The sequence below is a fragment of the Camarhynchus parvulus genome, chromosome 4 (genome assembly GCF_901933205.1).
Source record: "Camarhynchus parvulus chromosome 4, STF_HiC, whole genome shotgun sequence".
In the NCBI taxonomy this organism is placed as follows: domain Eukaryota; kingdom Metazoa; phylum Chordata; class Aves; order Passeriformes; family Thraupidae; genus Camarhynchus; species Camarhynchus parvulus.
This window is the reverse complement of record NC_044574.1, coordinates 71,305,649-71,331,029: the sequence shown is the minus strand read 5'-3', so window position 1 is coordinate 71,331,029 and position 25,381 is coordinate 71,305,649. Positions and strand designations below refer to the sequence as shown.

General features: G+C 39.4%; 1 protein-coding gene across 4 annotated transcripts; it reads right to left on the bottom strand.

Annotated features, from left to right (window-relative positions):
- Positions 1–1,260: 1,260 nt before the first annotated feature.
- Positions 1,261–24,175, bottom strand: CLGN (calmegin). 4 transcript variants are annotated; one of them, XM_030948283.1, is made up of 16 exons: positions 24,050–24,175; positions 19,667–19,837; positions 18,822–18,892; positions 17,007–17,065; positions 14,824–14,965; positions 14,553–14,634; positions 13,631–13,823; positions 11,623–11,812; positions 10,955–11,068; positions 9,766–9,922; positions 8,682–8,897; positions 7,175–7,294; positions 6,859–6,997; positions 4,934–5,014; positions 3,490–3,617; positions 1,261–2,385 (listed from the first exon to the last, which is right to left on the bottom strand). In XM_030948283.1, the coding sequence occupies exons 2-16, from the start codon at positions 19,826–19,828 to the stop codon at positions 2,311–2,313; spliced, it is 1,929 nt and encodes a 642-aa protein (XP_030804143.1). In that variant the 5' UTR covers positions 19,829–19,837; positions 24,050–24,175; the 3' UTR covers positions 1,261–2,310. The 4 variants fall into 4 exon arrangements, with proteins under 4 accessions (XP_030804143.1, XP_030804146.1, XP_030804144.1 ...); XM_030948286.1 differs by having other exon boundaries at positions 1,261–2,382; XM_030948284.1 differs by lacking the exon at positions 24,050–24,175 and adding an exon at positions 23,843–23,911.
- Between the last annotated feature and the right edge of the window lie 1,206 nt (positions 24,176–25,381).

Sequence of the window (25,381 nt, the reverse complement as noted above, 5' to 3'; positions counted from 1 at the left end):
ACAGAATCCAGAATTATTACTTCATCGTGCCTTCATGAATGTAGATGCCAACTGAAGAGTAGCTTCAACTGTAACTGAATAAAAGGGCCTCAGTACTACTCTGCCTTCCCTGCATGTAAAGTGCTCAGTCTGGGATCTGGCATCCTCAGTAAGAGCTCTTTTACCAAGCTACAAGAGTCAGAGGGAGTGCAGGCTGTAGAGGTCGTGCTGCTCACACAGTTCCAAAGATGAGTGACAGTTTTAATAGCAAGACATGCTGGAACTGAAAATCATAATTTTCTTAAAGATCTTTCAAGCAACCATGATAGCAAGATGAACCGTGTTTCCTGAAATACCTGTTCAGATAAAAATAGACAGTGCACAGGAAGTGTGTGAAATCTCATTGTTGCATTGTATCAATGGACAGGGGTTGCCCTTTTGCTTGGCCTTCTACCTCTAGAGCCTTAAATCCTCAACATCTCTGGTACTTCTGCTCTAATTACCAGCATAAATCTAGATCCAAGTAAGCTGATGTGCAGAAGGATGTATGCTATCTCTACATTCTAGGTGATCAAAGCTGATGGGGCATCAATCAAGACTTTATGAGAACTTTAAATTCAAAACCCTAAAGGAAGATGAGCATCCCCCATGGGGTGACCAATCCCTGGACTAACTAAATCACATCAAAGAAATGATAGTAACGATCACATATCAGAGAAAAAAACCCTCCAAAACCCCTATGAAAACAAACAAACCAGACCCCCAGGACACCTAAATGCTGCAACAATTCCAAAGGACTTCTGTCAGACCTAATTCATTTAAAAGGTGAGCTGAAATGGTATCCTTCATGAGAAAGGGGAGCTCCGACAGCTCACAGGAACTGCTGTCAGCAGGATACTCCACTGCTAAGAGCTTCTCTCTATTGCTCAGGAGTAACCTGGAGTCTTCACTTCTTACCTTTTGCATGGAGGCCCTAAATAAAGAGGTGGGAACTTGCAATAAACTTAAAAAAGCCCCAAATTCAACAAAAACCTAGAGACATTTCCATGTAATTCACACCAAATAGAAGTCAAATATAATTAACTTTTGAACACTTCAAAACAAGCACTTGGGGACACTGGCTTCTTCATTAGGGTTAAGCATTCATTTCTTAGAAACTTCTGTGCAATCTGCTGTGAAAATACTTCTTTTTAAAGCAGACAAATTTTATGAGAGGCACAAGAAAATCTGTTAGATTCCTTATGAATTAATGTATTTCTACTTCGTTTGTAATGTATGACTAGTTTTGCTAGCATTTACACATTCTACTAGTACTACAGGCAGCTGCCAAGCAGCAAGAGGTTTCTGGTGACTGAAATTTTATTGTTTAATATACAGCTGAACTTCAATGAAACAATGTTTCTTTACAATAAGCAGTTTATTTAAACTATGAGAATACCCAAGTTACATCGTAAAAAACTTAATCCATCAAAAATTCTTATCTATATTAATAAATTTCATATTGAGCAAGAATTAATAAATATTTTTAGGTGACAATATACACTTAGCAAGTATTCTATAAACAGGTTATACCACTCGGGTTTGGAACATGAGAACTATAAAAGTTTGAAAAAATCATCTGTATATGACCTGCAGATTTGATACCTGCATTCAAGAGTAAAACAAATCACATCAATTACCACTTGTATTCTATTTTAAAATATATCTTGAAAATAACTTACTGCAACCAATGCCTAAAGTGAACAGGTGACCACCCACGTAACAAGATCAACTAAAATAAATAATTTACAATAAAAATCGTTCCTAGCACAAAATCATCATACAAAAACAATTATTGCATTTAGCTCTGCACAGAAAATAATACCTTTTCTGACAGCAATGTGAACTGCTATAGATGCTACATCTATACTACCATCTTCTTTAAGCTGAAAACTGTAAACGGCTTATTTTGTGCTAGAGCTACAAAAGTATTATAATGCATTTATTTAAAAAAATATTTAGAGTAAGTTTATCTCCAACTAATACTAATTTCTAAGAAACTTCAAATCTTAAGAATCTTCACCTAAAAATCAGTTGGTCAGCTTGTAATTTCCCTTTTATTTTGAATTTGAAATACCAGCTAACTCTTCACAGATAGCGTTTATCCTTAAAAAAGGGGAATTGAGGAAGTTTGGGATGGTTAAGGAGGCCAGAGAATTAAAACAGGAGGTTATACAGCAATGAGCTCCTCCTTTTCCCATCACAGCTCAGGAATTTGCCAGGCCCACTGAAGTGGCACACCAAAAGTTACCGCGACTCTCTCTAGACCTGCAAACACCAGCTGGCAATAACTCAGTCCTTTCGTACTCTTCTTTTGCGCACTGATTTCAGCGGACGATCTCCCATTCCTTCATCAGCTTCTTTCTTCTGGAAAAAAATAAATTCAGCATTAACATTTTAAACTTATTTTAATTATTGAAACTGGCACACACTGTTACTCCTCTTCCTGAATTCCCCAGTCATTTTATCACTAAATGCAGCGCTCAAGTGATTCCTTCTTCCACACTACTAATGTAATGATTAATAAAGGGGGTAGAAGACTTTTCATTTCTATATTCAGAAAAGAGAGCTGTATGTTTAAACTGATGTCAGAAATTTGTTTTTGCCTGTGTCTTTGCTGGTTTAAAAGCAGTGACTTTTAAATTAATTTACCAACTTCCTTAAAGAGGACCTTTTGCTAATGTTATTTCCACTTCTGAAGTAAGATGCATTTAAAACATTTTAACTGTTCCCTTTGGAGAGCTACAAATAGAGCAAACTGTGCTTAAATCAGATGTTCCCAGTTTAAAAGCCATGGGCTCACAGCGGCACAGGAAAAGCCTTTCCAATGTGAAATCCATCCTCATACCAGATGATCAATGGGTGGATCTAAAGTGTTTCAGACACTAGCAGTTTCTAAATGAAGGAAAAATGAGTAGCTGACAAACAAGGAAAGCACAAATTCCATTATACAATGATATTTTATGAAAATAATTTTATAGAACATCTGGCTGACTGGATTAATCTGCACAAGAAAAATGAAACTGCAGATGCCGTGTTCAGAAACAGTATTGTCATTTTACTTAACACCTTATTTTGGAATAAAAAGCCCCAAAATGTAACTGAAAAGCTTAAGGTTTTTCTAGGTCTTGGGAAAAGGCTATTCAGTTGTAAGTATTTTCTGTCAGTTGAGAAGCACAATGAAAACTGACCAATCTGCTGCAGCATCCAAATTTTCAAGACTTGCAATTCGTTTAATAATCTGTTAAAAGCTACATTCCTGTAAAAATATTTCACATTTAGGGAGCTGCCCAACCACTTCTATACTATACCTGTATTTATGCAGAGCATAAATTCAAAGAAAAGCATATTTCTACCTCACCATTTGTTTTATGGCTCAACAGAAGAAAAACACTTGTAGGTAACTGAGCTTGGCTGGAAGTACAATGTCAGACAATGGCAAGGAGAAAGCAGGGAAAAATGCAAACTTACCTCATCTTCTGAATCAGATTTATTTGACCTATCACCTTCTTGACTTCCATCTGGAACTTCATTTTCTTCTACATCTGGAACTCCATTTTCTTCTTCTTCATCAGAAATATCTTCACCACCTTCACCTTCTGCAGAAGAAGTTAATTTTACTTCATAAACAGAACTATATTACTATAATACACTACATCCAGGCACAGCAGTAAGGAAAATAAGCCAATTTCAGTCCTAGAATGAACTGCTTGTTTAGAATAACCCACAAAAACATCTCTGGGATACAGAGTAGAATTCTCATGAATTAGTAGAAAGTGATAACTGCCAGATTTAACAACCAATTTTAACAGCTCCAACTTTGCCTCTTTTCATAATAGTCCATACTGTCTTCAGACAGAGCTTCACTAATTGTTATGAACTAAGAAGTTAGTTTTGCCATATGTCAGTATACCTGGTTCATGTGTACTATGTCTCTCTTTCTATTATCAAAAGGAGAAATATGACCAAATAATGAAGATCATGTTTAAGAAAGATGCAGACAAAGATCTCAGTCCTAAAAATAAGCCCTTAATAGAAGAGCTTGGCAGAAATTCACAAAGCCTTTGGTCATATTCTAATAAAGAAATTGGAAATGATAAATGATGCAAATCCAGCTCCTCCCACAAGTACGAATTTCAGTAGAAGTGAAAAAACCCTCCCAAAAAAGTACTTCAGATATCAGAAGCTATAGAACCCAGAACTGGAAAACTATACTATTTAAAATTATTATTTTAAATTTAACCATATAGTAATTTAAGCATTATTTCATATAAATAAATGTAGTAATTGACAAATAAGGTTCAGACTGTGCCCCTGAAATTCCATTCTGTGGCAACATTTTTTTACTTCCTGCAATATCTTTCTACAGGTCAAAGAAAGTAAGGAGACAAAGCAGACAAATAGACAATGCCACAAAAATTAACACAGAACAAAATAAAGCAGTAAAGCCCATGGACAATGCCCTTCAAGAAGTACTCTGCCAGCAAGTCACTGTTGCTGCTGTTAAAGAAATTGTCAATTGTTTCTAAAATTTGCTGTTGCGCTGCACTTCCTTTTCCTTTCTTTTTTAAATGGTCCCAAAATACAATGTGGATTTCGAGTCACTCAGTATTCCACAGCTCAAAACCCCATTGCATTCAACTCCCAAAAAAACTGAAGGAGGAGGTAATGACTATGAAAGAACAAAATCATAAAAAATCATAAAAATCCTAAGGAGACAAAGATACTAGTAGAAAACATTAATGACTATGGATACCATAGAAAGAAATCACAGAGGAAACTTGCATCTGGACCTGATGGAAGCTGGCATCCACCAGCCTGAAGGTCTACCATCAACAAGGAAGCAGAGGGAAGAAAACAGATAGGACAGACCCACTTGCAAGTCCTGGCCCAAATTGCTTCCCTTTCCCAGTACCTGAAACAGAAGCCTCCCTTCCCATCTTCTCTGTATTATCCTTTATAAGGTCTCTTTTTGTCTCCTCCATTTCTCTTCTCTCTGTAGCAAAAAGAATGGGGAAAAGGATGCAGAAGACAAATTCTCTAATGCTTTCTGACACAAAGAGGCAAAAGAGCAATAGAAAAAAAGGGACGATTTCAACTTGCAAATGTAAAAGGCGGCAGGAAGCTGAGGGAAGCTAAGCAATTCTTCTTTAAAGCAAGAAACAATGAAGACATGTGACAGCAAAGTGTAATCCTTCCCTCTGAAGCCTAGAATTTATTTGAAAACCCTGGATTAGTCATAAAAAAGCAAGCTAGGTTAGTTTTACTCTGTGTTCTGTTTAGTAACTAAAAGTAACAGTCTAAAATAGAACCTACCTTCACAACACCATGAACAGCTGTTCCAAGCACAATTTAAGAAAGCTGTAGGAGCTGAACAGTGTTCCTCTGCAATTGCCCGGGCCTTATTTCTAACATTGAAACACACATTTTAAGGTATTATTTATTAAGTGATGTGTTGTAATTAAATAAATTAACTGAATATTGGAACTGAGGAATGGCAGCCTTGCAACTGCAGCATATTATGTGCAAACTAGGATTTGCATCAAGACTGGGTAGAATAAAACAGAGTCTGCAATTCAGGAGCAAAGAACAGGCTGAGTAGAGTAAGATTAAAAGGAAAATGTAGGAAGATACAACACTGAAATCACATACCCACAATTTGAGCTAAAGTAAAGAATGTATGTAGCATAACCAGAATAATGAAGTGCCTTGGTAAGGCTCTCCAATAGCAAGGCAAATGGACTAAGTTTGGTGTGCCAAATATGTACTCCATTCTGTCAGTACTGGCATGGGAACTGCTGCTGCTGAGTGATGTCTTCTGCACAGACAGAAGCCATCCACACTCATGGAACATGGTGCAAAGACAGACAAAACCCACCAATTTCAGTCAGTAATAGGAAGTGATATCAGTAGGAACACAAAGATCCCACCACAGCATGAATGTCTGCTATGTCTCTATCCATGCTAGTCCCTTGTCACTTACTTTGTTCTCACCAAGGAAGACTGAAATAAAAGGCAGAATCTTGCAGAATTCTGAAGCTAAAAATTTTCTCATCAAAGTCAAGATAATGCATTGGAAGTCAGGTGTTTGACTTTTATTCTTTCTATAGACACAGGGAGGGAAATGCTAACAGCACCTCAAAGCTATGGCTGAGTAGCAGCCAGTAATCTTTGATACAGTAACATGGGATGATTTTATTCTTGGATGCTGGAGTCCAGCTCAACCTACTGAGTCATTAATTTCTCCCTGGGCAGCAGGAGACACCTCTGCAGGTGTGCAATAGGTTGCTAACAAGCAACATAAAGGAAGCTGCAGACTTCAGAATTTCAAGCCTACTGTTTTCAAGTTTTAACAAGAATAACTCAAATCAGTGACCAACAGAATAGTATAACCCTCCCAGAGAGGTGTAAGCAGATTTATGGTAGAAGACTTAAAGCTATTCCAGACACATTTTAAAGAATAAAGTGACTTTAACTGCTTCAGGTACTTATATTTGAATAATTAAAATGTGTTTAATATATGAAATATTTTGAAATATTTAGAAGGGACAACATATGTATCACTGTGTACAAACATAAAAAATGGTGTTGGAAGCATGTTTATTTCTTGAAAGTGCAGAAATGCTGGGTAGAGCCTTACTTTCTGCTTGTATTTATCAGACCTATTAGGCACAGGATGCCACTCGCTGGAAGTTACCAAAGACAAAAAAAGGCCCAGAGCAAGGCACATTTCACATAGTCTAAGTAAACAGATTGCAATTATTGGCAATGCAATCCATGAACTAGCTCTATTCATGTCTTCAACCAAACTGCAAGCTGACACACTCTTACTTGTCTTACCATCTTCATCAGTATCTTCATTTTCTTTTTCCTCTTCCAGTTCATCATCTTCAAACTCCTCTGTCTCTTCTTTTAGTTTTCCCTTTGTAATTTGCTTAGATACATCAGGCTTTTTGAAGTCAATATATTCATCTGATTTCTACAACAAATTAAAAATCTATTTATATTTCAACTCCAATTAAGAATTGAACAGGCACTGTAAGCTAAGTAATACCAATGGCATATTAAAAGGGCACATTGTTGCACAGATGCTCAAGAGTTTCCAAATAAAGTATTAAGAATAAAACCAAATAAAAATATAGTAAATTTCACTAACCTTTCCCGGCCAGCAGAACAACACAGTTAGACCAACAGGGAGAGCTAAAGTCAAGATGTAAAGAACCCAGAGCCATGGGTGTTCTTCTGCAGCAGTCACCAACTGACTAAACATACCAGGCTGTGTTTAAAAAAAATTAAATTAAAAGACTTGCATTTATATCCCTCTCTACACTTAAATAAGTTTATGAAGTGTACTGTATACAATTATATTGTCCAAAACCCTTCTTTACCTTTGCTTTTTAATGACTACAGCAATAATGCATTTCAGTACTGGTAAAGCAACAACTTTACAAATTGCAAATAAGTGGCAGGTGTTGAGTAACAAGGAACAGATGTAGAACACCAAACACACCAGACCAGCCACAACTCAGCTTTGTAAAGTAATACCTGCACACTGTACCAACTCAGCTGAAAGCTCCCAAAGCATCAAGAGCTGGAGGGCAGCAGTTCCCTGAGGAGCAATGCTGGCTCCACTTGTACTACCACCTTCTCTCCTTTGACAGCCAATTATGCAGGGAGTAAACTGTCCTCCCAGTACAGCTCTGACTTTCAGAGTAGAGACTCTCAGGCAAGTGCCTGCCACATCTCTGTAAGAGGTACATCAGCAACTAAGGAAGTTTGAGAGGCACAGTGGAACAAGGGGACTCAAAGGAATTTTTTTGCCATTGTGTGTACAGGTACGGATACAGGCTCAGACATAAACCCACACATTTCGGAAAAGGGCAAGGTTGTGTGAAGAGACAGCTTTCCTGCTTGCACGGACAGATATGCTGTTGCTGCTTGCTCACTCTGTGACAAACAGCAGCTCTAAGGAATTGGCCACATTTGCCACCAACCCATCCTTTCTCCCCCAGAACAGTAGCCTGCTGTAGCCATTTGATCAAAGAGAACAGAGGACTGTCAAACAGAAACAGGAGTGCAGGTGGGGCCCATGATCCCATGTGGCAGGGCAGATCCATCCCACAGCACAGGCAAGGACAGAGGAAAGCTGTCCAAGTGCACTACCCAAACAAAGTGTGGATGCACACATAGAAACACACACCTCAACAGCCAAAGGCCTAAAATTATTGAACAGAAACAACCACTAGACTATTCATTCCTCATGGGAGGGAAGCATCAAAAGAATGAATATATATCATGGATATAACTATAAGGGAAAATAGGGGGCGAGGGGCAGGAGTTACTTTGAATATAAGTAATTCAGCCTTCATTCTTTCACTTGCTGTCAGGTATTGGATTTCTAATATCAATGTGAACAGCAGAAGGCTTCAGAGGAAGTCAGTTTCTCACTAGGTGTTTAAGTAAAATGCAGTACCCTTTTAACCTCAAGAAAATATTCAATTGGGAAAGGTAAAAAGCCAAACTACAAGAGAAAACCTATCAGTTACTCAGCAAAATTATTAATTGCAGACAAATTAATACTCTCTCAGCATGGACAGAAAATTCTTCCAACAGCACAGCTTCCTTACTACTTTCTACTATCAAGAACATAGCAAAGTTTATACCTCATTAGCACTTGCTACCAATTTCTTCAAGCCCCAGCTATCTGCTGCCCAGCGATCTGCTACTTCTTTTTCTGAACAGATGATGAAGTTATCAAAGTAGATATCAGATGTCATAGACCAGAGTTCTAAACCAATAGCACTGACAGCAGTCATCTTGAATGGGTGAAGATCTTCAAAATAGTCTGGGTTTGGTATTTTCCGAGGGCTCCAGATTCCCTGTAAATGGAAACAAACATAATCACATTACCTATAGCTCACCAAAAGAACAACTTCTCAAAGAGATTTCAAAAGAATAAGAACTGTTCTTTAAAAAGACAAGCAGTAGAGTTTAATCTATCTAAGACAGAACTGGAAATAGCCTGTAGGATTTTGGCAAATGGGTCTCAATTTTCATGGCTTAGGGAAGACCTCCTAAGTAATTTTTTCCTTTTTTACTGTAGAAGTTACAGTAACAACTGACTCTAACCAGAAGTATTAGAGAAACTTTTAGGAAAGGAAAATTCAGCCTTATGGTACCTGTGCAAATTAGAGCCAAATTTTGTTTGCAAACCTGCTTAGGATCTTACCCTCTGAGACATCAATTTCAAGTACTCCCATAACTAATACAAAGTAACTCTCTTTAACATCCAGTTGATTACCTCTTATATTTGGAGGGGAGGACGGGACTTTAATTGTCCAAAATGGAAGCTTCCTCTAAAATTGGACTAGTAAGGCAATCTGCTTGCTGAAAGGCTTCATTTGTTAATATTAAAAAAAAAGACTAATTCAAAAGACTCACATTTAAAACCCTAATGTAATTCAGAATACAGTTCTGAAGACCATACTAAATAAAGTGTATCAATGAAAATTGTACAAATGGCAACTTTAAACAGCTAAGTTGTTTTAATACAAGAAGCATTACTATTTCCCAGTATACTTCAAGAAAAAAAAAAGCAAATGAAAAGCAAAAAAATGTCAAATTAGTGAGGGTATTCAGATTCATTCTAAAATATAAATACACTGCAGAAAAGCCTAAGTAAATATACTACTTTGACTTGCTTGCTCTGCTGACTCTGCATCTTTTAGCCAACAATTTGACTATTACCTGATAGTTAGGATTATCTATCATAGGTGCCCTCCATTTTCCTTTATACTTTGGGTTATTCTTCATGGGACGCACCCACTCTCCACAACCAGGTGCAGTCTCACATTTTGCATTACGGATCTGAGGGGCTTCCCACTCCCCATCCATTTCTTCATCCCTACAGAGAAAAAAAAATACAAACAACTGCTTCAAGATCAGCCAGGTGTCAAACACTGGCAGTCTGAAGTTAGGGTCTGTGTGTATTGCTGTAACAACCTCAGAACTCTGACCAGCTCAAAGAACTTTAGCCAACAGTATAAACACTTTTTTTAAGGAGTGCTACACATTTTTACCTAAAGGTCACATGTTTATAACTACCACAGCATGACTGACTTCAATTGCATTCCAGCCTCTAAGCATCCTCTACCCAGGATGCTTAGAGATCCCTTGGAGACTTGCATTATGATTTCAAGTTATCAACTTAAACTGTAGCAAATTCTTTCAAAGTGGACCTTCGTATTCTGTTTTTACTTATATATCTTCAGAAAACAAAAGGCAAGGACAAGTTCATGTTTTTATAGAAGCAGTCCCCTGTAGCAGTCCCTATGGACACAACCAGGGCTCCCTGGAGGAACTGAATCAGCATTTTACTTCCTCACCCCCACCCTAGAGCATACCCCTGTAACCCTATAGGTTAGGACTTTAACCCCTTGCCATTGGTCCAAATCTCAATCCTCCTAAAACCTATAAAAGGGGCACATTTTAGCCCACTTGTTGGAACGAGTGCAGACCGGACCCTTCGCATCAATAAAGAACATCTCTGCGGAACCTCCGTCGCCTCTTCCCTCTCTCTTGTCCACTGTGCCTCTCGGCCTGGGCTAATTGCACCAAGCAGGCAGCTGAAATCCTGAGCTGAATATCACTAAGAGCTGACAATCACTTATGCTTGCTGGCAATAGCCCTGAGGCCACGCCGAGCTACGCCGGGCACTCGGGCGTTCTGTTCTCCGGAGGAACAGGGCTCCTGAGGCTAGCGGAGGCCACACAGAGGCCTTATTAATAGTCCCCCACACCAACAAATATTTGGCCATACCTTACAGATTCCAACTTACTATCTCAAAAGGCAATGAGATCTGGACTGACTTCCACAACTAATAATCTGCCACAGAGAACAGTCTTATCTACAAAACACATTACCAATCTGCACTTACCAGTCCTTTGGTTTTTTTGCATTAGGGTCTGGAACATACTGTGGTTCATCATCAAGCCACCCCTCAGGCTTAACAGCATCAGGATCTTCTATTTTGGCAGGTTCATCTTCATCCCTTCAATTACAGACTTATGTTAGAAAATACAGCAGCCTGACTTTGGCCCAATGCTCTGTTCAGAGGACTACAACTGGCATGAAAGGGATGATTTTCAAAAACATGACAGAATTAGACTCGCTGATCATGAGCATTACCCATATAATTATATGCTTATAAATATCTGGATTATATTTACATTGTTTTATAGTGCTATTTACTCCACAAATTGCTGGTATCAAGTGGCTGGTGTCAGTCAAGTCTTCCCATTGAGGTTTCCCTACTCTTCCTGAGTTGCCATAAGAACAGCAGTTCACACAGAAGTAGAAATTCATTGTAAATTAGGACTATAAGGTAGAAAAAAACTTCTTATTCATGTGTAGCAAGCTTAGTTACTACTTGCAACCATGCAGGGCACAAAATCAGCAAATAATGATTTTATTTGTTTCCTTATGCCCACCTCAAATATGTTTTCAAACTTGTCATTAGCAAACCTCAAAACAAAGCCAGTCAAGTCTTTCAAGTAAACAACCTGTATGTAAAAGACAGTGTAAAATTTAAAATGTTCTCCTTACCAGTCATCTGGTTTGACAGCATTTGGATCAGGTATTTTTGGTCTCTCATCCCAATCATCAGGCTTTTTATCAGTAGGATCCTCTATTTCTTTGGAAGGATTTACTGGAGGAATCATATTCTCAAGAAGACTTCCTTTACTGACAACTGTTTGGTCGATTAATATTTCAAACGTATCATCTGGTTTTAGCACTAAATTGAAGAAATTTATATTGAAGAAATAAGGTAGCCATTTAATTTTACAGATACACTTAACCAAAACTATAGAATAAGCACAGATTTAGTCAAATAAGAGCAAACAGGATCCTCACTAGCAGAGGAGACAGACTCCTCACTCAGGCACTGGATCTGAACATAAAACATTGCCCTTGAGGGGATGTATGACCAGCATCAGGCCCCCAAAGATTAAATTTGAAGAAAATTCAATTGCTGAAACACATCCAAACACATTCTAAGAGATTTTTCAAAAACCTACCAACTTGGCCAAAATTCTGTGGTTTTACTTCAAAAGCACAGACAGTAAAAAAAGAATCTCTGTCCCAAAAGGCATCTCTGCTACTAAATTATAATCTCACACTTGAAAGCATGGGAACACAAGAACTGTACCAGTAACGTAGCAGAAGGATCAAAACAGCGTTTTCTATCAGGTTCTAACCTCTAACAGCCATTTCCCTCAAATGCCACACTGCAAGAGCTGACATGTTTGAAGAGAATTTCCTGGATGTCAGCAAGTGTGAGTAACTGAGAAGCCAAGGTCAAGAACTGAGCACTGTCAGACTCGGTACCCAGATGCATCCAGATCTATTTCTAATAAGCACTTAAAAGTGTGCTCACTGGTTAAACAGCAGATTCAGCTGTCCATTTAACATCAAGAAGATTACTAAGTAAAAGTAATTACTATTCTACTTTTATGACAGTTTTCTAAAAACAGGTTAAGAAAACCACAGTAACAGTCTTGTAACAGTTTGATAGTATCTAATGATGGCCCTGAAATTTTCAACAGCATTAAAATATCGATAAATGCAAAAATGAAACTCCCATATCACCTTTAGATAAAACACAAGTAACTCATTTTTAAACTCCTGTTATAAATCACATAAGTGCATTGGAGTCACATAGCTCTATGGAGTCTCTTTGAACAAGTATAACAGAATAAACGCAATTTAAGTACCTTGATTCATAATTTCTAACAAACAATCCAAATACAGGAAGGCATGCATTCCTTTATTATGAGATTCCTACTATCTAAAAGTGTAAGTTTGGTGTGGCATACTACAGCAATCTATTTTAGAAACCACTGAATTTTCCTATGGCACAGCACTGGAACATGCCTTCTGTTATTACAACTCAGTGGAAGTTCCTAAGTACAGTCAATTTGGTTGGATTTGCAGCATGCCATAGATTAGCCCATTCTCTGACTGCTGTTCTTCCTCAGAAGGTAGAAAAAGGGGATAAAAATTCCCTTTTATTTCTCTGGACAGCTCACTGGGTACAAGAAGAGCTGCCACATGAATTAAAAGCAGCCCATACTCACTCACTCCAGAGCCTGTGCTGACCTGTTTGTGCACACTGCTTCAGATGCAGGGCTTGGTGAGAACTCTTAACATGTGGAAAAGCTGTGTGTGGCATGCTACAGATTTCACTGAATTCCTCTGAACGCTGACACCTTCCCAGAATACTGGGCAGTTGTACATTTTAGTATCTTTCCCAGTAAAAACAGTTTTATTATAATAACTACTGAAGGCATTTATTAATAAAGGCTACTCAGGGCTGGTAAGTTTTTCCTGTAACTGAATATTAAGCAGTAGCATCTGAAAGCTACTTTATGTCCTGCAGTTAAGCCCTGTCATTAAACCATTTAACCCAAATCATTAAGCAACCACCACTCAGAATTAACAAGCTATTACAAACAAAGACTCAATTACAAAGCTTCAGCAGACAAAACCACATTTTTAATCTCTCCTTTCCAATATAAGAATTGGAATTCCATTTTAAAGAATTGAACAATACCAAGAGTATATAGATGTGTCTTCTTGTCCAAATAGATTTTTTTTAGGTCTATATCAGGACGTTCAGCATGTTTTTCATCATATTCTCCAGTTTTAGGATTCTTATGTCTGAAGATAAAGTGTAGCTTGTAATCTTCTCCACATTTATCTGGTCCAAACATAATTGTGTAAGGTGTTTTGTCAAAAAAGTATTCCTGTAGAAGCAAGAAAGCTGAGCATGTGATATACTGGACATTTTATTATGTCACTTTTGGTACTTCTTTTTCTTGGTGCAGAGCATAGTTACCTATCTCTAAAAGGTAAATGAAAAGTGGTAGGGTAAATCATGAAAGGAATTCAAGTCCTCTGGAGTTCTCTGTTTCCAGGGAATGGACTAACTCTCAGTCTCTTCAAGGAAGATGAATACATTTATATTTACACTTTATCCTTATGTTAAGTAGGAATTCCTGTTACAAATCAAAACACCCAAGTGTTTCCCTCTACAAACATTACACTAAAAGATGGAAGGAACTAGTTACTGTTCTTCATAACAATTTTCTTTTCCAGTAAAGATAAACCTCAGGATATTAATATCCAGTATTTTATAAGTACCTTCTTCTCTCCACATTAAGTAACAGCAACAAACAACCCTGTAAATATCAGATATAGTTATTCTCCTTCAGAGTATGTTGCATTACACAGTTATGTCAGTATCTTTAAACTATCTATGTTTTCAGTATTTGGAATACACAGTAACATGCATGTGCTGATCAGTAAAATTGTTTCACAAGTATGAGCTAAGATCCTATGGCTTCTATTAATTCTGAAAGTCATACTAGATGTACACAAAAGTCCTCTGTCCTGCATATCAGACACCACCCATGCAGAACCAAGCTGTCCCTCAAATGAACCACTGATAGCAAATATTAAGCAAGAGGACATACCAGATTCAAGTCATTGCTACTGGAGAGAAGTTTAATATATGCACCACCACAATCAATGCCTTTTTGAAAATTCACTTCGTATCTGGGCAAAGAGAAAGTGAGAAAAACATTCTGAGTATCAGAAAAATATGAATTAACTGCTAATCTGCAGTTCTAATTATGAATATATTCAGACTGCATATTAGTACCTACTGTCAAAACAGTTCTATGTAAGCAAAATGTTTTAACTTACTAATAAACATCAAATAAAAAAATCTGAAGGAATACTTACTGAACAATCAAAGGTTTATCATCAAAAACAAATGCTTTCGTTAGCATTGCTGATATTGCATGATACTTTGCCACTGATTTTAACACTAATCCTCTGTCTCCAGGCATTGCATTTTCCTTCAGCTCTTCTACTTCCCATCTTCCTAAAACACACATGCACAAAGTCTTAGAAAAATGCAGTCTGAATAAAGAAATCACAGCCTTGCTGAAAGTAAAGAGTTAGTAACAAATAAAGCCTAGCTGCCAAAATAGGGCAGAAATGTTGGCATCTGATGTCAAAGATGTTATTTCTTGTTGTTCTCAAATTTACAAAAATCTGTAAGTAAACTTTATTACTGTAGATCTGTATCTTTAGGTTGTGGTATCCTACAACGGCTAGAGGAACAAAATATTTCTCCAGATTTTAAATTGACTTCTACCATCATCACATAAAAAACATGAGTCACAAAGCACTGTGTAAAGCTAAAGACCTGCATCATTACTTTTTCTCTGCTTACATAAAATTAAAATCTCTTGAGTCAAATCTAATCACAGGGTAGATGAAGTTCCCTCGTCCCCCGCAAAGTCTTTCCAGGAATTATCAGATTTGGTCCAAAACAAACCTACAGCTTTGCAAACAGAAGATTTTATATTTATACATTCTCCAAGTTTGGGATAAATACACACGTGTCCAATACCCAAAGAACTAGATTTCTTCTAAAAGGGCAGTTACATTTTCTCAGAGACTACCAGGACAAGATTCACTGGGTTTTTTCCCAGGAAAGAACACAGCACAAAATACCCTACTTTGACAATCCACTGTAATTTTGAAGAATGCCTGTGTCAATGTAAAAAAGAAGAAAACAGCAGGAGTTCCTCAGCATGTAATTTAGAGAAGATTCATAAACTGTGATGTGCAAATGAAACAGTGATTTATTTTATTCTGTAGTGATTAGTAGAAGTTGTTAAGGAAGCGCTGATATGCAAGTTAGTAACAAATTCCTAGTTTCTTCTAGCCTCATAGACAGAAGGAGGAGAATTCCATCCTCTTCAGTAGTGCTCCTTCCTGGAAACCAAGGCCAAACAATAATGCAAGGCAAAACAACAAGACTGGAAAAAAGAACTGGAAAGTAGTTAAGAAATGTGTCTCTATCACAGACTTTCTTAAATGTTGAATTTTCTGACTTCAAGCAAATAAGACTGTTCTGACATTAAAGACAATTTTTTATCTAATATGAAGCCAAGTAATCAGAGAGACCTCATTTCTCATAAGCATCTCATCTGTGTGCCTATCTCCTCTGCAACTTCTTCATTTTACCAATTATTTTTGGTAGCCACTAAATTTAGAATCATCAGTTCTACTCTGTTCTGCAAGTTATGCTTGCTTACCACTTTCTATTAACATAATTGATTTCATTTGATGTAAGAACAGTAGCAAATACTTCTCTGTTGCAGTAGAAACTTTCTTCTCTTCTCCTCACTCCCTCTTGAATGAAATAAAACTCAGGTTGCAAAATCATTGCCACAGATCAGGCACCTACCAAAATTTTAAACAGCCAGTTCTAGACTAGGCCATCCCAAGTGCCAACTGCAATGATTAAACCATCAGTACAATGTTTTCATTATTGCTTTCCAAATTTGTTTTTAGCTACTCTAAGACTAAATTGTACAAGAACCACTGAAGAGCCCTACATTCAAGCACAGGCAATCTGAAAAAGAATTTTTAAAAAAATGCTGTTTTAATTTTCTTGTTTCAGAGGCTATACCAAGAGACCAATCCATGAATCAGTAGTAGGACAGATGGAACAAAATGGAACACAATGCTTTAGAAAACTATTTAACAACTGAAATTGAAGTGGTAAATCTCTCTCACAGGACTTCAGAGAAGATAGTTCTAAAGAAACAATACCCATAAACAAAGGATTAAATGTTCAGTTTCCAAAGGGTATTCTGGTATCATCCATGGCAATACATTGTTGGAATGACAAAAAAAAAGTCATCTTCACACTAAATAACCCAATGAGCAACATTTAACATCTCGGTTTCAGGGTAACAGTCATTATACAAACTAACATTTTTGACCTATGCCATCTAGACACTCAAAGACATGTTCTGTGTTATTTCTCAAAGAAATAGCTGTGATTTCTCAAAAAGCAACGGAACATCATAAACTACACAGTGGAGGTAAACATTAAAGTTGCTTACCATCATATTTAGCAACATTATCATCCATGTCTTCTTTCAGAGTTACAGACAACACCCACCTAAAAAAAATTGTACTGGTCATTGACCTATCTAGGCAAAGCTGTATTATTTACCAAACAAAGGAAAAAAAGCTTTTGTTTCTAGGCTGTGAATCTGTAATACTGATTTTGAGTCAGCATCTTGGACTGCATGTAGCTCTAAGAATATGCAAAAAAAATTAAAGGAGAGTAGTCTAATACAGCATTTCAAAATACTCCTAAAAATGTAAATGAATAGACAATTAAAAGTCTAAAGTAATTAAATTCCTGAATTATTTAATTCTGAATAAACTTCAGTTTTATATACAAGTTCACTTTGGCAGAACGTAATATGCATTTAATGTAAAAAATGCACTGAAAATAGCAAGTTTCAAGTATAATACCTTCAACAGAGGAAATAATACCTTTCAATGGAAAAGAAAAAGAAATCAGCCAAATGAATCTTTATCTGACAGTAACAGTACACACACAGAGCAGAGGACAAAAGGGACAAATGCAAGATTCCCAGTGGACTGCACACAGGAGATCCAACAGGGCAAACACGCCTGATCTCCATTCTATGGGCAAGGGAGACTTGGCCATCTCATTAAGGGTATCACAAGATATGCACAGTTGCCACACAAAGTGTTCCTCTGGAAAGGGAAAAAAAGAAAAGGGCAGGCCACCCTCATCTGGACATACAGCAGTTCTATCTGGAGCCATGCACAGGAATATCCTAAGGCAACAGCGCTGCTGAGCTCTTTATTGTATCAGCCACAAGAATACATTTAATAATTTATGCTGGAAAGAACTGTTTGCATTCTTTCTGAACTATCCTCTGCATAGAATGATTCAGGGAGGAATACTTTCTCTTTTCGCTTGAATTGCAGTCACATTTGTCCACTCTTAACAGAGATGCTGGAAAAACTTTCACAGAATAAAGAGCAAACTAGATCCTTGGCCTACCAGGAGAGAGATTAGTGAGGACATAAAACCTCCCTACAAGTCATGTGAAAAAATTTTCAAGGCCCAGTCTCAAAAAAGCTACTCCATTCTTACCTAGTCCATTTATATATAGTCTTTTCCACACTTCAGGGAAGAAAGGCAGCATGCTGCTTACTTTCTCATAAATCTTTCTTTCATACTCCTTAGTCTTATGTAAATTATGCAAAGCTAGACCAAAAAATCCCAAGCATTGTAGCTAAAACTTTGAACATTAGATTTAGTAGGAAGACAAACTAATCTTTGAACAGTTCTCAAAAAAGCTAGAAATTTGGATGAATGGTATCATTCAAGTACCCCAGTTGAATCTTTGCATCTGTTAATCAAGGTTTTCAGTGGTTTGTTTGGTTTTTTTAACAATCATTATCAGCTCTTCTATCTAATATTTTTTTCTGTCATCACAGGTGCTGCTTTTGTGCTTAACATTTAGAACTGACACATATCTAAGATCACGTGGAAATAAAGAGTTTGCTACTGAAATGTAATGGCACTTCACCTCCCAGCTAGTTAAACCCAACTGGCTAAATCTTTAGATTATTTTTCTTCATGTCCACAAATCCAGAGTTTATTAAAAGCTTCCTTAAAACACGCACAGAAGAGTAATATATCTGAAATGTTTTGTCCAGCTTAACATTATGATGTATTTGGAGCAAGCCTTAATAGTCTTCCCAATTCTAATCCCCATAAAAATACTTTTTATAAAGATGATAGCAGAAAAATGAATACAAAATAAGTCCTGCCACTGGAAGTGAAACTGCTGAAAGTAAAAGTTAACCATTTTAAGACACAAACTTACCCCGACAATCCTTCATCAAAGGTTTCTGTAAAATACACTTCCCCAGTTGGCTTTGGAGTCTGGTACACAACCTAAGAGATATGTACAGATACACATCCCAACACAAATTACAACTGAAATACACTCTCCTATCTCCAGAAGTAACCCACCCAGGCAAAACAACAGATATTGTTCATTAGAAATACCCAGCAGCATAAAACCACTTCTCCCCCACCCACATTTCAGTAGTTTGTGTGCATCCCACCAACAGTGAGCAATTTCGTATCTCTCAATTTTAAAAGTTGCTTCCTCTGTTCAAAGCTCATAACTAAAGCTTTGTTACATCTTCTGTGAAACAAAACCCCAAAAATTTTTCTGAACCTGCACCAAATCTGCTTCCTCCCTGTTTCTCTCTTTATATGTTTTCCATTCTTCTGTTTTCCCATCTACTGCCTACATCTATTTTGAAGAACAGCATACAGATTTTCTGGTAATAAAGACAGTGTCAAAAGGCAGCTGTGACTGATGAAGTCAAGAAACTGGTCTAAAGTCAAAGTCTCAGAGAGACCAAGGTGCTTTCCATTTACTTCTTTAGAAGTGTCATGTTAGGACTTGCAACAAAAGGTTCTGTATCTAGATTGAATAAAAACCTTTTTCATGACTACTGACCACAGGCAGGAGATTTTACACTTGGGCATAAGTGAGTCATTCTTTAAGTTTGCCCTGTATGTCACATATAGCAAGTGAAAAACTCAGACTGCCATATCTGAGACCCACTCAGTTGTCAAATGTAGATTAATTTGCTCTAGTTATAACTATGCATCTTGTATTTAACCAGTTTGAACTAAAGACTTCTGTAATCTTACCTCTAGAGAAGATTTTTCTCTGTCAACATCAGCTTCTTGGGACTGCTTGTCAAAATTCTCCACTTCAACATCTGCATCCAGATTTTCTTCATTTTCCATTCCTGCAGTCACTGAGCTAATTATCAGGACACCCAAGCACAGCCAGTCCCACGGGAAGTGCATCTTGGTTATCTGAAGAATTCAAAGTTTTAGAATTTAAATATAATTTCAACGATATTATCAGCATTATTTCAATTTCACCCCAGATTTTATCTAAAAGAGGAAAAAAACCCATTAAAATAATGAGAAATAACTATCAAAAAGTGTTGTCACTATAATATTGTCTTAATTTGCTTTTTTAAAGATTTTTTTTATTACTGAGCCCTGACTCAGACTCTCTTTCCCCTCCTGTTTTCCCTATGGAAGTGCTCATAGCCTGTTCCTTTACGTTGCCAAATCTAGCAAGAATCTGACTGCAATATGTATGCTTTTTAAGAACTAAGCAAGACTGCTTTTATTTTTCTCATTCATGAACAATCTGAACAAGTAATTAAATTGAATCAGTCTCTATAATGCAGCAATAACTAACATCCCTTTCATTAGAAAAAATTGAATTATAGATTTAGAATGTACTACCTGCTGCCAGAATTGCATTTGCCCCTACTTCCAATGACTACGTTTAGATGAGTGCAGAGTGTATACTGGCTCCAGCTCTAAGTGCCACAAGACACTATAAGATAGTTTCAGAAAATATCTTCTGTTTAAAATTATTATCCAGTAATTTTCAAGTTTAAGTTAGGTAGAGCAAGAGTTTAAGCTTAAATGCAAATACCCTCCAAATTTCAGGGAAACCTGAAAATCTTTCATCTGTGTAAATCTGAATGTCAATAGCAGACAATTGCCCCAGCCTCCCAATCTGATCTGCTGTGAGATCACTGTTGCCCAGTATTTTTTGCTTCACACCTGGAAGACATCCAAATCCAATTTTATGTTAGAGTAGCCAGTGGTTTGAGGAAGTGCAGCGTCAAAAACGCCTACGCAAGTTTCCTCAAAGGTCTTGCAAAAAATGCGGTTTTTTGGAATTATTTTTGTCTGAATTTGTAAACAGTATGAAGACAGATTCTAGACACCTCTGCACAGGTATTAATCACTTGTTTCTTACTAATTTATATTCACAGTAAGCTTAAATAAATGCTGGTATTTATTTTGCTATTTTGAGACATTTTCAAGCCTTGCATTACTTGCAGCCACTACTAGTTATATTAAAAGCTCTGGTGCTGAGGTACCTTTTGTTCCTGAGAGAGAAGCCACCCTCTCAGGTACATCATCACTCCCTAGAGATTAAACTGTTTACCACTACAACTCTAAATGTCCCAGCAATTATAGATACTATCTTATACTGAAAGTGCAAGTCTCTTTCTTAATTCCTTCCTGGCTTTATCAAATTTGGTAAGCAATTCAAACACTGTAACTGCACCAATAATTACTTCATCATTCCTTTTCTAACACCTGCAAGTTTTATCAAGCAACACATATAGAATCAAACACTACCAGGGCTTTATTGCTTTTACAATCTATTAATTTAACATTAACTGCACTGATTAAATCTAGAGCCAGGACATACATAAACCACAAGATTACCATAAAGAAGTGTTTCACACACCAGTACCATGTCAATACTAGGAAATAATCAAAAGCTCTTTTTTTGGGACTAACACCTATTTTCCACAAAACCACATTAATCACATTACCATTCTTTTTTTCACCCCCACTACTATCCACAACTCCTGCCATTCTTTGTGGGACTTTACAACCTTGCTTGAAGCTGGTGAGTCTGTGGTTCTCTCTTTTTTTCACGCGATACATTTCAATAGTTACCTGCAAATTTTACTAGTGTTTTGTATTTGAATTTTTTTTTTATTTTTAGGTTAAAACTAGAGATATTGTTAATTCACAGACCTCCTTAGCAGTTCTAGAACTGAAAATAATCTCGCCCTGAAGATTTAAAGTAACTGAGTTAGGAGGTGAACATTTAATCTTACGGTGTATTTTGGAACACCTTTGTCTGAGGAGTATCAGTTTTACCAACCCCATTTTCTTGTTCCTTAACCATCATATTAGGACAAGCACTCAAAGAATTCCATATCAATGCCTTCTGGACTCCTTAGCTCCTAGCTAAAGTGTCAAATATTAACCAAGCACCAGACTTGCATTTTTGGCATACAGTTTGCCCACCTTACCTTCGCCAGCTTGTCACGCACATGGTCTCTGCTTCTCCTAAAGCAGAACAAGAGGTACTTTCTCTTCCAGTACATTCAGGTGTGTTTGTGTATGATCCAAAATGCCTTCCACTTACACAGCTGTAATTGTACTGCAATTAGCCCCATTCACTTCTGTCCCATACACAGACTAACACAGGCATCCAAGAAGGCACACTAGTTCACCTTCCAAACAGCTCCCTTCCAAAATTTCTGATGCTTTCACTTTGCTCCCACTGAATCTTATCATTACTCCCTGATCCTACCTAGGACCTCCCTAATTTCCTTCAGCTTTCAATTGGATCTCTTACTTCTTCCTTCAAGAAGAGAAGGCGCATTTTAACCTTTGACCCTTTGATATACTTTTAAAATAATCCCAGAAATGCTGAAATACATTATCAAGACCAATTACAGTTATCACTCAACTGCCAGGCAAACATGGTTTCAATCAGCCCACCACATCTTTCACTTTTGTGAACTCTGCCACATTAAAGTCACAGAATATAAAATAAATCTTTCAACTACGCCAATGAGATTCTGGTCTCAAAACAGAACTTCACACTACACATATAATTATCTTTAAAACCTACTGAATTTTCCTAATTAACACATGAAGACTATGAGAAACTTTTCTTACTCTATTTTCAAGGTGGCAATGAAAATAAGCCAAAAGGATTCTCACTGTTATAATTTCCTCAGCAAAACAAAGGATATTGGAAGAGTCTATGGCTCTCACAAAACACCAAACATTCTTTACTAGCAGTCTTGTCAATGTACCTAAGTTCAGACTGTAATTTTAAACATACATTTTGCATAACTTGGTCACTTTTTGCCATGGGTAACCACAGCACAGCTACCTACCCATCAGCAGGACGTTTAAGCCAGCAGTACAATGGCAAAGCATGCTCCAGGGACCAGCACCAGTGCTGCAACATCAGCACAATATTGCACCTAAAGCTGCTTCTCCTGAGACAGAGACGAGTATTTATAAAGACAAGGGCATAAGCTGTAAACATGGTCTGACTGGACATCAGAATGTTTTTCCCCACAAGGACAGGTAAGCACCGATACAGGCTGCCTAGTCTGGGTCCCTGGGGTTTTCCAAGACAGACCAGAAAAAATCTCTAAGCAAGCTGGACCAGCCCAGGGCTGCCCCTGTTGTGAACAGCAGGTCAGGAGAGATCTCCTGGTGTCCCTTCCCACCTGAATGATTTGATTTGGGCTGCATGGTGCAAATGTGTCCACCATGGTGTTTGGCACACTGTGTGCACGCCATTAAGTTAGTAGCATCATTATTCCATCTGCTGCAGAACTAAGCAAGAGATCAGGATCTTCTAGATTACTAACTTTTTTCTGGACTTTGAAAACAGTCATGCGTTTTCCATGTAGCTCTGGGAGTTCTGGATTCTCAAGCAGAAAGGGAGTAAGACACCCGTTCTCACTCTGCAGTCCAAAGCTCCTGCAGCCAGTATCAACACATGGGCTTTTCATAGGGCCAAATATCAATTCCATCCAGGGCCACAAAAAGTGGAGGATTTTTCACACACCCCTTCTTCCATCTGTACCCACGAGCTGCTTTACTCCTCCCCTATTCTCCTATATTGGCATCAACCTGACATAAGGCAACATCCAGCTGTATCTGCTCCATGAAACACATGCAAGAACACTTACACAACTTTAAATTCTTCCTTTATTGGCTGTGAAAACTGTCCCTCCCTCCCTCCACCCGCGCTGTGGAGCACCCTGCGCTGGCACGGATGCCGAATGTGGAGTTCGGCAGGGACTCCAGCCGCAATGCCGCACTCCCGCAGGTGCTCCAGACATTCGGCTGCTACAGCGAGCTCGACCGAACCCTTCGAGACGACCTTATTTCCCAATTTTAAAAGACAGGCCTTAGGGCCACACGGCCACCCGGTGTTCTGTCAGCACCAACACCAACCTGCTTTTTGGGACACCGCGAAGGGACAACGAAGGCCGCGACGCCGCTTCTCCCGCCCGCCTCGGGTACGGGCCGAGCTCCCGGAGCCTCCCCGCGCCACCCTCGGCACCCGCCGCCGCCGGGAGGCGAGGGCGAGCCGGGGGCGCCACCGGGGACCGAGGGGAGCGAGGCGGAGCAGGGCAGCCACCCCCCCGTCCCCACACGCACCTGCCGCCGCCACGGCGGGGCTGGGCGGCCGCCGCTTCCCCCGGCCTGGTTACCAAGCACCGCCACGCCGCTCCTCCCACGGCGGCCGGTTCCCGGCGGCGGTACCGGCGCTGCCGCCCCGCGGCGGGCGGTCAGCGGTGGTTCCCGGGGCGGTCCCGGCGCTGTCCGTCCGCAGCGGGCGGTTGCGGTGGTTTCCGGCGGCGGTCCCGGCGCTGTCCGATCCGCAGCGGGCGGTTAGCGGTGGTTCCCGGCGGCGGTCCCGGCGCTGCCCGGCCCGCGGCGGGTGGTTACCGGCGGCGGTCCCGGCGCTGCCCGGCCCGCGGCGGGCGGTTAGCGGTGGTTCCCGGCGGCGGTCCCGGCGCTGCCCGGCCCGCGGAGGGCAGTTACCGGCGGCGGGAGCCGGAGCCGGGCCCGGCCGCTGGTCCCGGCGCATCCCCTGCCGCGCACGCGCACGGCGCCCCCGCCGCTGGCGGGGATGCGGGAGCAGGTGCCGCAGCTCGCGCCGCGCCGGCCAATCACGGCGCTGCGCGCGCGGCCCGGCACGGCCGAGCAGAGCAGCAGCGGAGCGTGTGTGGGCGCGGGAGACGGGCAGCGAGCTGCGCCAATCGCAGGTGCCCGAACTGAAGCGAGAGCCAATGCGCGGCTTGATCGCGGCTGCCGGCCCGCCCCGCTAGGGGCGCCTCAGCCAATCGCCCGCCGCCGCTGGCGGCCCCGCCCCTCGGCATTCGGCGCCGCTGAGGGGGGCTGTGATGGTGTGGCCGCGGGACCGGGACGGCGCCCGTCGCTCGTCCCCGCACAGCTGCAGCCAGGGAGCCGCCAGGATAAAGAATTTTCCAACCTCGAATTAACGAAACCCTTAGTTACAGCGGGATACTCACCCTGACGCTTGAACATACGTGCCGCGAAGCAGAGGGAAATAAAAACATTTTAAATAAGTTACTAAAGCCAAGTTCCTATCTGCCTCTTGTACTGAAGACAAGTGTTGGCGTGCCCCTTTCAAAAGTCCCTAAAAAGATTTAAGACGAGAATGGAGACATATCATTCAGTGAATTGAATAACTGTGCTTCAGTGAAAATCAAAATTGTTTGAATCAAACATTGTTAATATTGAACTGTTCAAAGTCGTATGCTTCTTAACTAACTTTTAATTAGTTGTTTTCATTAATTGTAAGCAATGCCTGCTTCTAGCCAGCACTAGTTTTCTTCACAGACTCTTACTGTGATCCTTAAATCAGTGAAACCTTAAGTTTGCTAAAACGAACCTGACAAGCTTCAATAAACAGAGCCAAAGGCAACCAAAGATTGGACAACTGGGATCTGAAGTCTGTGGCCC